General features: G+C 35.6%; 1 protein-coding gene across 1 annotated transcript; it reads right to left on the bottom strand.

Annotated features, from left to right (window-relative positions):
- Positions 1–3147: 3147 nt before the first annotated feature.
- LOC121944650 (leukocyte surface antigen CD53-like) lies at positions 3148–11500 on the bottom strand. The gene is made up of 8 exons (XM_042488513.1): positions 11397–11500; positions 10057–10141; positions 7837–8025; positions 6474–6548; positions 6251–6370; positions 5414–5518; positions 5234–5317; positions 3148–3692 (listed from the first exon to the last, which is right to left on the bottom strand). Exons 2-8 carry the CDS (start codon positions 10117–10119, stop codon positions 3621–3623), a joined length of 708 nt encoding a protein of 235 aa, XP_042344447.1. The 5' UTR covers positions 10120–10141; positions 11397–11500; the 3' UTR covers positions 3148–3620.
- Positions 11501–13461: the final 1961 nt, after the last annotated feature.

The following is a 13461-nucleotide window of genomic DNA, read 5'->3' as shown; positions in this document are numbered from 1 at the left end:
AGGTCCCATTGTGTCTGAAAGGGCCCTGTCAGCAGGGTGTTCCTCTCAGGTTGAGTACAGGTTCCAGTCAGTACGTTCAGTCTCCTGTGCCACCGACTAAGACCTTATTCCACTTGGTCAACAGCACCTAGCGGGCCCACAGTTTGGCTCAGTTTGCAGCAAATGAGCTGGGTGGAAAGAGTTAATTCTAAGGAAAGAAATAACAGAGTTTAGCAATAATTAAAGGATAGGTTTGGATATATTTCATGTCTATCCCAATACGATGCTTTCATGCCATATAGCTTGAGTTTCTGGTTACTGTAATCATTCCTTCTCCTCATACTGTGATGTGATCCCCTTCTCATGACCACACTGTAAAAAATGTTGGACAAAATCCAGTTTAATCTTAATAACACTTTATCTTTAGAATATATATAAAAAATGGACAAAGCCACCATGACACCACCCATTGGTTTGTGGTCTACTTCTTTGGCTTTGGCTTTGAGTTTTAGTAGTTTTTTTAGAGCCAGAAGTGAGCATATTTGGATGAGAGGTTGGAGCTGTGGAGGAGTAAGGGGTGGTCTGACTCTGACTGTCACCCAAATGTCCCCAACCTTTAATACGTGTAACCTTGGACAAAACAGTGAATCCAAATTTGACCATCAGGAGCAAATACTTGACCACCAACACAACAGAAGCTTCATATCAGCTTTGGTTTAATTGTGGAACATTTCTGCACTGAAGGACTGTGGATTTTGTCCTGTGTCTCTCTGTGATATCACATCACGGCCTGCGTGGAGAGGAGGAATGACAAATCACTACGTTTTTCATGTGGCATGTAAGAATTGTAGTTAGAGACTTAGAAAAAGTCTTGACCTATCCTTGAAGTTCCCTGAATCATCCTGTTAACCATCCTGTCACCATGTATATTATTCGCCCGCTCCTTCCCCAGCTGCAGTGATTCCTACTTTGCTCTCTGGCGTAATAAGTAATGTTGGAACTGTCATGTTTATGATACAAATGAGTTGTATGGTTTTTAGTGTCCCATTGAGTGTAGATGGACCAGCAGCCGCGGTGAGGATGATGTTGTGGGTTGTGTTCGGTGTTCTGTGAACTGGCCTTGCTTCTCTGTATATTGTAAGTTCCTGAGCTGGCAGCAGATGAGACATAAACCTTGATATTTTAATGTTGTGAAAATAGGGGCTGGGTACCCTTACTGTTCTTACTCATTCCAGTTCTATGGTGGTCGAGGGGACATTGGCTTTACCAGCGGGGGTCTGGGTGGGGATTTGTGAACCAGGGTTGGGAGAGACTTTGTGTCTTTCCTTTATTTATTGATGTCTTTGCGGCTCTTTGAGGCGGATTAAATGTTTACAGAGACATCATCGCTCTTTGAAACGTTCATCGCTGGCCGGGGCGCTCTCTCTACCAAGAATGTTCTTTTAGGCACGGTACTGTCTGCTCCTCCACACGACTGATCCTGTTACTGTCTCCTGCTGGGGCAATTGTAGCGGCTTGTCTTTGAAACATCTTGAGCACAAACTAGGTATCAAACTTTTTAGCAGCATTTTGTTGATAGGGTTTCACTACGATAGCATTTGTTAACAGCAACACTTCAGAATACTGTAAAAGTAGCTTGTAATGCGGTTGGCTTCGTGTTAAACGTGAGCCTGTCCTGTGATATTTAAGTGTAGCTTCTAGGCGTCAGGCTGCTGAGTGACAGAAGCCCAGCTTTTCTATGAGATGCTTTTTATAACCTTTCAGCAGAAGCCAGGACAGAATGTCTTTTTTAAAAATTTCCATAATGGACCAGGTTTCCTGTGAATCAATGTCACAAGTGCATCGCCTCTGTAGTGGAGGGCTCATTATTTCCCCGTTCAGAAAGCGTGTTGTATAATTGTGGTTCAGTTTGGTGTGAGTGTGGTGTCTCCCAAAGAGGGACCAGGTGCCACAGTTACTGGAAATCCATTAAAAATGGACCTGAAGGGTTTCATGACACATACGAGATACTGTGCTGCTCCTGGAGACTTCCAGGGGGCACTGGGGATGGGAAAACCAGACTTCACACCGCTGTTTGTTTCAGAGAAGAAGAGGGTGAGAGAGCTGTATCAGAGTAGTTTTAATGTCTTTTCATATCTCTAGGTGAAATGCAATACTTGTGTTTATAGTTTCCGAGGTGTCAGGGGTGTTCAGTTTGCAATAAATGGTATATTCTGCTGTGTACAGTTACATTTTTTAATTACAAAAATTGTACTTGTCTATTTTTTGTGTGATGGTTTCAAAAAGAACAAAATTATTTTAAAGTGTAAAGGAAATCTTAGTATTTTTTTAGTTTGTTGTTTCTTTTTGTCTTAAAATATTGATGCAGGATTTATTCTTTAAATAAATACATTCATCTGTTACCTACTCTTGCTTTTTTTCAGTCTTCTGCCTCATTGTCTTTTTAAAAGACAAAAAAGATCAAATGTGGCAGTTTCAAGACAAAATTTCTAAAAATTTCTTGAAAGTTTAACCCTCTGAAACCCTGAGCAGCATCTTTTTTTTCTTGTGCTTCTTTCAGATGCCTTTCACAAGTATTTAAACCTTTGAAACTGGAGTAAATTAGTGTCATTGGTTTCAAAAACGTGAAGAAATGTTTCATAAAGTTCAAGCTGAAAAATATATTTTTTTAAAAGCTAGGGGAAAAATGTACTGTTTCTAGTTTTATCACAATAATAATTACAGATTTATAGTTATTTTACATAGCATTATAGTTATTTTAATCACTTTTTCACAGTACTTTCCTTTTTTTCTTTATTCTCCTCTTGGTTTTTCTTTGCTTTTTTTTTTTTTGACAAATTTTCAGTAAATTTTGTGTGGTTTTTCCTAAATTCTTGCAAATATTTGGGGTTGTTTTTTATTGCCTTGCCTTTATCCCATGCTTTTTAAAGAATCAAGCCAAGCCAAAACATTTATTCACATGGTTTCACCGCCTCTTATATTATGAGATTTAGAAAAACAAGTTTCAGACTGTCAGTTTTTGGAGGAACCAGCTGATGGTTAAACAGGGTCAAAAGAGGAAGTGGTTACATTTCTGCTCCACCACAGATCAGTGAAGTGCAAGCAAGAGACAGGAAATGCTGATCATCTGACAACATGAAGCTAGTCAAAATGGAGGAAACAGTGCAGTGTCAGTACTGTAAACAATATTTTATTGGTATAGTATGGAATTTCCATAACTTGTTAAGTTTGAAAAGCTTGTGAAAGAAAGTTACAGTGGATATGAAATATATTTTACATGAACGGCTGCTTTCACCATCATTCCCTTCAGAAAACGGACAGTATCGAGGAGTTTAGCATTGTCATTTCACACAGCTCAGACTGAAATAGCATTTTACATAGTTCAATCTCCTGCAATTACGGAAGGCCAGAGATCAGAGATGTCTTGTCTAAAACACTCTGTTTCATTTTCTAGTAAAAGAAAAAAAAATAGTTTCAAAATATTTTTGGTCATGATAAAACAAAGATTAATACAATCACAATATTGTCCTCACAAAAACATTTTCTGATCTTAAAAAAAAAAGCCATCTGCACATTTGATTTCTTTAAAGGTACAAAACTTCAAAACATGGATAAACGAGCAATGTTGTAGAGAATACTTTTTATAACTTGTAGCCCAGTCCAGATCGACTGATGTGGCAGAAGAGCGTCATGGCAAAACACATCCCCAACACCTGTTGACAAACGTAAAAAATTCAATAAAATAAAAAATTATAAAACAGAACAGATAAACTTGGTGCCTGGCAAGGATGGTGGAAGCAGAAGTCACAGTCTCAAATGACGTAACAAGTGGGGTACACCAGATTTCACTGCGCATGTGCTGCACCACACTCGTTACGTCATGAGACTGTGACTTCTCCTGCTTCCACCCTCCGTGGTGTATGGTCTTTGTTACAGAAAGTAAAAAAAAGTCAAAAGTATTTATACATCTCCATAACTGTTTCTAAACGTAAAATCCTAAAAATCAATTTTTTTTTGTTTAAAAAGTCATGCATTTTTGACACAAACACAAAAATGTGGGCTTTAGAGTCAAGATTATTTCACAACGGTCTGTTTTATTTTGATGTCACAAAATAGTTCATTTATAAAAAAAAAAAAAAAGAATGATGAGTTGAGCTCATAAGTTTAATTTTAAATATAGATATAACACTGAAATTGTATTTTTGGCCACTTTGGTGTGTCACTTGAAATGTGTATGATACTTACACGTTTATTCAGAAAGATAATCTTCGCAAATGACCAGTTTCAGGATTTTTAAGCCTAATTGTAACTGACAGAAGTAAAAAGCTAGCGTTAAGCTATAAATGAACTAAACTGCTGTTGCGTCGCGGCCATTACGTGCTGTAAAGCCGCGTTGGACATGGTTTGGCATGATGCTGTTTTATATTCTAATTTAGCCACAACAACTTTTCTTAGACACATAAAAGCTTCAGAGTTCACAGTGGGGTATTTACTCATGTATTATATGTCATAGAACAAAGCATGAACGTCTCTTCAGCTTGTGATAAAGCACAGACCTCATTTCAGACTTCTAACCAAAAGCCCATTCTAAAAGACCCACTGACACTGAGACGAGGGAACCGCTGATGATGAAATGCTATTTTTGGGGGACTTAGGAGTTGTTCCTATTAATTATATCTGAAATTGTTCCCTAGCTGCTACAAAGGCACTACACATTGGTTCTTCTTAGTGCAGAATTTTGTTTAGTGTAAAGTTTAACACTATATAGTGCTCTCAAATATATGGAAGCCCTAAGAGGGAAAATTTTCCATTTTCTAAGTGTAATCTGAATTATTTTTTCTTTTGTGACTTAAAAACAGCTTTTAAAAAAATGCTCTGTTGTTGCATTAGCTAAAAAAGGTTAAAAAAAATTCACATAATCCTGATTTCCTTTCAAAATAATGTGAACGTTAAGTTGTATTCACAAATAGGCCAACACAAGTACTGTGGGCTTCCATATTTTTCTGTAGCCTTTTGTATGAGATCAGATATAATTTGCATCTTAACATAAATTGCAACCAAAAATATTCTTAGATTTCCTATGAGGAAGTTTTTTTCCCAGGTAGAAACCTCAGGAAGGACCACTGAGGAAGGATCCCTCTTCCAGGATGGACAGACGTGCAATAAATGTTGTAAATAACTATTAAATTACAGTAATTGCAAAGAGGAAAGAGAAAGAGAGAGAGAAATATGAGCAGCATCAGTATCAGTTTACCTCGATAATGCAGAGCACAATGACAGAAATCCCAGTGGTCAGGAAATTTTCCTCAAACAACTTCTTCAACTTTTCCAGACAGCCCTGCAGTCAGAGAATAGAAACCACCAGTCAGATACAACGATAAGGTTTCTATCGGATTTTTCAAAAACATCTACAAGCTGTTCACAGGGTGTCTACCTCCTTTGCGTGCTGTGGCTCTCGGGTGCCACAGTCCTTCACGCAGCAGGATTCAGGCACTTTGCCCCCCCAGTCTGCTGTTCCGTTCACTCCACAGCACGCAAGCTGAAACAGGTTATTTAGAGGAAACCCAGCTATTAAGTTTTAGTTCTTAAAACGTTCTTAGAATTGTACAGTGCAATCAATGCAATGTTTAGCACGTATGCAGGAACAAGTTTTGTTTTAGTTCACAGAATGTCACTCTTAAAGTTGGGGTAACATTCTCTATAAAAATCCCTATATGTATATATATATGTGTGTGTGTGTGTGTGTGTGTGTTTGTGTGTATAGATAGATAGATAGATATAGATATACATATACTGTACATATAGATAGACAGATGTTTAATTTGTTTTTTTTTATTGTTAATATATCACATTACATAATGTTTTCATCTTTTAAAAAAAGTCCTCAATAACGTTTTCTGAATGTTGCTTTGAAAATGTTCTCCCTTTGTTCTCATGCAATACTGTGGGAATGTTTTTGTAAAAGAGCATCCTATGATCTGTCACCTCTCAACATCAGCTAAACATCCTCTGAATGTTGCAGTGAAAACGTCTTAGTCAGCATTTAACCCTATAGTGACATTATTTAAAATGATAAAAATCCTTAAAACCTTCTTTGAACATTAGATTAAAATGTTTTCTTAGAAACATTATTGCAATCGGTGTGTTATTTTTAGCCAATGTTGTGGGAAAGTTCCCTGCTAGCCAGGAAGGAACATCTTATTATTTCACCACACTTCACCACATCCACTCATTTGTGTCACCACACTGTGTGAAGAGCTGATCAACTCACCTGCTTCTGAACCACGTCCCACTCAGTGGTGATCGCACTCGTTGAATTCCCTTTTTCCTTTTCCTTTTCTTTGGCCTTTTCCAAACCATTGATGAGATCGTCTTTCAACAGAGAAGAAATCTAAACAGTGGGGGGATATTTGCAGATTACATATAGAGCAGATGTGTTTATGATTTCGTTTATGAACGCAGCACAGTGTGAGCGGTGATGGATGTGAGCTTACCTCGGTCTCATACATGAGCAGCAGGCACGCTGCAGTCAGCTCCACCAGCATCAGGAAGAACAGCAGCAGGAAAAACTGTCAACGCAACAGCTTGTAACATTTGTACTCTTTGAGACACAATCAAATATCAGACAGTGCAATATTATACAGACAGAACTTATGGGAGAATGCTTTTCATTGCAAAATGGGTCTTATTTTCTTAACTTCCTGCTTTAACTTTGACCAACTGACCAACACATTTTTCCTTAGCCTCTCTGTGTTAATTATGCTAACATCTGCATCTAAACACGGACAGGACAATGTTAACATGCTGATAATTATGGTGGCCCTGAGGGTTTAAAACAACATATCCAAAATCAAAATAACTATACAGAAAACACTAAAACTTTTTAGAAAAAAACATTTCAGAAAACACTAAATATATCAGAAAAACATTTTAGAAAACACTGAAGAACACATGACAAAACACACAGAAAACATGACAACATATCCAAAAATGGGGCCATAGCATTAGGCCTCATCTAACAATGCACTAGAAGGCAGTTGGATCTGGATATATTGTGAATGAATTTCATAAAATATGAAAAGATTTTTTGACACTGTGACGTTGTAGCTGTAGACATTTTTTTGTGGCTTTTTATGGCTTTAACCCTTAACACCTGGATCAGTTCTCTTGTGCTGCACTCAGTTTGCAGGTATTTCTTGCTAGGTTGCTCTTTTTTCTGTGCTTTTTTTTCTCAGGTTTTAGAGGTTAAAATGACTGTGAAAGGCATCTGTTAAAAAAAAAAGAGAAAAAAGGTAAAAAAGTGACAAGAAAATGATCTGAAAATTAGCTGAAAAAGGTCCAGAAAATAATTCTTATAATCATATATTCAAATCATCTTACGAAAAAGGAAAAGATAATATTTAATTAACATTTTCTTGAGGTCTTTTTTGTTTGTTTGTTTGTTTGTTTTTTGTTTTTTGTTTTTTTAACTTTTTTTACTTATTTTCCAATAATTTTCTCGTAATTGTTTTTAGGTATTTCTTCGTTAGTTTTGGCCATTTCTTAAGTAGCTCGTCACTCTGTAATAGTTGGAAAGAAATGAAGTCAATGCACTCAGGTTTCAAAGAGTTAAATGACCGGTTCACCCAAATGAGCCTTTCAGATATGTTTTGGTCTCATCGGTCCTGGTTTTAAGATATCCATTCCCCAATGAAAATGAGATAAATGTGTTCACAGCATCGACAAAGTATTTCACTAAAATCCAGAGACAGTGTGTGTGTGTGTGTGTGTGTGTTGTGTTCTATTGTATTGTATTTGTTGTTGGGTTAGTGTTAGGGTTAGGGTTTTTTGGTGTGTGTGTGTGTGTGTGTTAGGTACCGTCAGGAGGAGGCAGCGGTTCTCCTTCAGAGCACCCAGGAAGCCCAGGAAGGACACGCAGGTGATGACGATGCCGCTGACCAGCAGCATGTTGGCTACGTTGAACTTGGTCAGTGTCGGGGTGAGCGCGGCCATCCTGAAGTTCACCATCAGGTAAGCACCGAAGCTGAGCACCGCCACACCACAGATCTGACAGGAGTAACACACAGCTGTCAGCTTCAAGATACACACCCGAAATCTTCATCAAGCAGTCTGTCCACTGATCAGCACCACAGTGACAACATACTATACTTACTACTATACTCCATGTTTCTTTAAATTTTTCAATGACGTACAATACTATGATGTTTTTATGAGTTTTTACAGTGACATACTATACTATGACATTTTCATCCATTTTTGAGAGACAATTTTTATTACTTTTTGAACTATGTAGTATATTATGACCTTTTTATTTTTTTTATTTTTTTTTTTTTTATTTACCTTTTTATTTTTTTATTCTTTGATGAAGTTTTTATAATTTTTTGTATAAGATAGTATACATTGATGTTTTTGATGATTTTTAAGGTTTTTTAACGACATACTATGCTATGATATTTTTGTGAATTTTTGAGTGACATACTAAATACAGTATATATATATATATATATATATATATATATATATATATATGCCTTCTGTAACCTGTAACATTATTTTTGAGCGACATAATATGTTATGACGTTTTTGATTATTTTTTTAGTGACATACTATACTATACCGTTTTTCATGATTTTTGAGCGACATATTATAGTATGATCTTTTTCATGATTGTCGAATACAGAAATACTATACTTTGACCTTTTTGAAGATTTTTAATCCTTTTTGAATGACATACTATACAACGAGGTTTTGATTACTTTGGATTATTTTTGAGTGACAATCTTTCACTCAGTATGACGTTTATGATATTTTTAATGATTTTTGATCGACATACTATACTATGATGTTTTTGAGGATTTTTGATGACTTTGAAGCCACGTACCATAATATGACAGTTTTTGATGAGTTTTGACTGACATGCTATCTTATAACGATTTTGATTATTTTTGAGCGACATACTATACTATGATGCTTTTGATGATTTTTAATCATTTTCAAGTGACATACTATTCTATGACTTTTTTGATGATTTTTAATGTTTTTTGAGGGACATACTATACTATGACGCTGACAATGATTGATGATACTACAAGGAACAAGGTACAAGGTAACTTTATTGTCATTTTTCTTAAACATAGTTTAAGAAAGAGCCTTTTCTGTGCTTTTTTAACCTGGGTGCTGATGTGTGATGACCAGACAGGTTCTCAGTGATGGTAAATTCCAAGGAACCTACAGCTGTTCACCTGCTCCACCTCAGCTCCACTGATGTAGACAGGGGTGTGTGTCTTTGCCTCCTTCATACTATACTGTTACATTTTTGATGAGTTTTTATGATTTTTTAGTGAAATACTATACTATGATGTTTTTGATGATTTTTGAGTGACATACTATATTATAACCTTTTGATGAATTTTGAGCAACATGCTATATTATGACATTTTTTTTCTTTTTTGAGTAACATACCGTACGATGAGGTTTTTGATTACTTTTGCTGATTTTTGAGTGACAGACTTTCCTATGACGTTTTAATGTTTTAATACTATACAATGACATTTTTATGAATTTTTGAGAAACATACATATATATATATATATATATATATATATATTCTGAAAAAAATATTTAAAATCATAGTTTTTGGAAATTCTATCCCTTTTTTTAATTTTTATTTAATTTTTCACATTTTGTTAAATGTTAAAAATTAAATTATTCTTTTTCTCTCTCCTGTTTTTTTTTTTACATGAATATTCTGTTTATTTTCTAGTGTGGGCACTGTCCTTCACATGTGTTTGAACAGGTCTTTGTCCATGAAAAACTGATGTCCATCCACATTTCAAAGGGTCAAGATGCAAATTTTGGTAACACAAAAAATCCCTCAGACCATTCCTGTAGACTGCCATGACAGCTTGTTTGCTAGCGTTCACACACTCTATATTTTTTAAATCCGAATGTATATTTTACAGAAGTTCTCCCGTGCACCTGACAGCTGTAGAAGTGCCCCTGGTTCAGAAACAGACACAAACAACATGCACTGTAATGACCTCTGACTGGGATGCTGGCTGACTGAGATATACGTACGAAACAAAGGAAGTTGGCAAAACACATGGTGTACTTTAAACACTTGAGGCAGCCTTGAGCCATCCTGCAACACCTCGGATTAGACCTGCAGCCACAAACACATACAAACACACACACACATGATCAGATTTGATCTCATATGAACATTTGACCTCATATCATCTGATCTGCACTCAAAATCATATTATTTAGGCTTCCTGTTTGCTTGTTTGTGGTTATGTAAGTGTGATATGTGTCATGGTCACACTGCAGGGGAGAGTCGCTGTCACACCTCACTTCCTGTGTTTCCTGTCAGTTTACAAGCACAGTGCATTTCAGATGCATTTTACATTTATCAAACATGACATGATACGTGACAGTTGATGTTTGTTGATGACATCACAGGGATTTGGTGCACTGCGGAAAAAATACCGCAAGTTCCCTTAACATATGAAATGTATTATTCTGTGTAAAAGAACATCTGATTGCCATTTAAGACCCTAGATTAACCCTCTGAAACCTGAGCGAACTGGCTTGATTTGAAAAAAAAAAAAAAAAAAAAAAAAAAAACAATTAAAAAAAAGACCAAAAAAATAGCAAGAAACTGGTCAAAAGTAGTGGAAAAGTACTTAACAATTAAAACTTAGCTAACAAAATATTTATGTAAAAAGAAGAGAAGAAAGTTCAAAATTGAAAGACAGTTAAAATATAATAAAGTGAGATGATTATGAAAAAAATGGTAATATTATTTTAAACATGTAATTACCATAATTACAAATACAATTTTTCACTAGCTTTTTATTTTTTTTGATTTCTTAAAAAACAACATGGAAAGAAGGCAATGACCAATGAAAAAAGTGACACAAAACCTGGCAAAAAAATGAATAAAAACTACAAGAAAATTACCTGAATAAATAGACATTTTTTTTTTAAATTAAAGAAACATTAAAAGAAAAATTAAAAATTAAAAGAAAACAAGGAAATTGTAATTGTAACTACAATCATCATAAATAAGATTTTTCCTTGTTTTTTTTTTTTTTTTTTTTAATAATTTCCTGAATCTACTAATTTCTACTAGTCTACTAATGCCCCCCCCCCCCCCCCCATTTTTAACATGTTTTTGAAAGTAGACAAAGTTGATACTCTGAAATGGGAAATAAAATCTTTTGTTTTTTACTCTCAAATTTCTCAAAGGGTCTCCATTTTTTTTACAAGAATTCTCTGTAGATAAAACATCAACACATTTTTTTATAATGAGGAAGAAAGGTAAGAAAGCAAAGGATAACAGCCTATATAACACATCTTTACTAAAAGCAGACGTGATTAAGAGACAAAGATAACAAATAAAGTTCTGTTCTTACCTGTTTGGGAGAATAAAGTTTTCAGACTTGTTGAGTGAACTTTGCTGGTGCTTACACTTCCCCTTCTCAGAGTGCTGTGGAGCATGTAGCACTCGGGGCTTTCAGCACCTCCCTCTCACTTCCTCTTTCTACATTAGCAACACGGAAAATGGATGACAGAAAGTGCAGCAGAGAACAAACCAAAATAACAGCAGCGAGTGTCTGACCTGCTGCTTATATTTAGATGCATTCAGAAATGAAGGCCTCTCTGAAACCGTTCCTCTGTGGTCGACAGTTGTGACATCCATGACATGCAGAATGAGGTGAAAATGATAGTGTCAGAAAAAAAATGATCATTATCAGATAATTCAAAAGAAAGATGCTTTCACATTCAACAGACTCTCCGCATCCACACAGACGTGGCTCACTTTTTCCAACAGTGGATGAGAGACTGTGCTAACGTTTCACTAATAACTGTGTTTGTTTGGTATTGACCTTTGGTTTTAATATATCAATTCTCACTAAATCTGGGCTAGCAATTTATTGGTTCTAAAAATGTTCTGAGAATGGCACAATGCAACAAATGCAATGGTTTTAGTGACAACTGAATTTCAAATCACCTGTTTCAAGGGTGGATTGACCTCCCCCCAATAAAAAAACATTTCACTGACAAAATTTAAGAAATTTCCACCATGTACTGTTGCATAAGACAAATTACTGCATACAAATTCACCCAAACACAGAAAATCAAGCATGATGCTCAGAATTTCATGAGGGAAGATCCCAAAAACCCCAATGTTGAAATGAAAGTGTTTTCACCAACAAATTTCTTTCTTTCTTTTTTTTTTAAAGATTGTTTTTTGAGGCTTTTTATGCCTGTAAATGGATAGGAAAGGTCAAGCATGAAGGGGGGAGAGACAGAGAGGGGGGGGGGCAACATGCAGCAGAGGGCCAAGGCTGGAATTGAACCGACGGCCACTGCGGCAAAGAAACAGCCTCTGTACATGAGGCACCTGCTCTATCCACCAAGCCACTGGGGGCCTGACCAAATTTCTTTTAAAGTTGAGCCAATAATTTTCTTTTTTTTCTTTTTATAGTATATATATATTTTTTATAGTATATATATATATATATATATATATATATATATATAGAGAGAGAGAGAGAGAGAGAGAGAGAGAGCATGATTTTTATGAATCTGTAGAAATTGTAAAAGTGTTGATTACCTTGTAAAGTCACACAACTTTAGATCTAAGATGGACAGCAAACTATTTTATTTCATCACTGTGACAAACATTTAAATCACCATTTCGGATTCAAGAGAATCATTCATATCCAGACTTTTCCCTTCGGTTTCTCCATAATTTTGGCTTTTCATTTCAGCAGTTTGTTCGCTAAACATTCAGAATCAAATATTCTGAATCATTCTACATTATTCTCTTTAACAATAATAAGTGAAAACAAGGAATTCCATTTTTAAAAGGCAACTTCTATGAAAATACTCTAACACGGTGGAACTATTAAAATAAAATCATGAACAGAAGCATCATCTCACACTACAGACATGATTATTATCAACGCCTATACACTCACAAGACTTGACAGATACACACACATAAACTTAAAAAATGACGAATCACTGAGTCAGTACCACAGGAGCTATGCAACCATGGCAATCAAACAGGACAAATGGCAGCTACAAAATGTGAAATATTGTGCTAACTGGCACATACAGCACCTGCAGTGGGGGGCATGTTTTAAGATTCTCATTCTATTACACAGTTTGACAAAAAAGGTCCAGGCATGTGTTCTAATAAGGGAAAATGGGAGAGAAGTCCATCCAATATATAAATATGGGAGAAAATTCCATCCAATATATATATAAAACAAAATTTGAGGAATTTCCCTTAAGGGGTTCTTGAGCTTTTGCACTCTTGAGAGGCAGACGGTTGGACAACCAGAAAATATAATACCTCTGGCCATGGCTCTTACCAGAACAAAGGCATAAAATAGTGTACAATCAAGCACCCTTAATCAATAAACACATGTGGTATAAAAAAAAAGGAAATTAGACAATAAAAATGAA

Source organism: Plectropomus leopardus, chromosome 6, assembly GCF_008729295.1.
Source record: "Plectropomus leopardus isolate mb chromosome 6, YSFRI_Pleo_2.0, whole genome shotgun sequence".
In the NCBI taxonomy this organism is placed as follows: Eukaryota; Metazoa; Chordata; class Actinopteri; order Perciformes; family Serranidae; genus Plectropomus; species Plectropomus leopardus.
The sequence above is the reverse complement of the archived record's forward strand: the minus strand, read 5'-3'. Positions and strand labels throughout refer to the sequence as shown.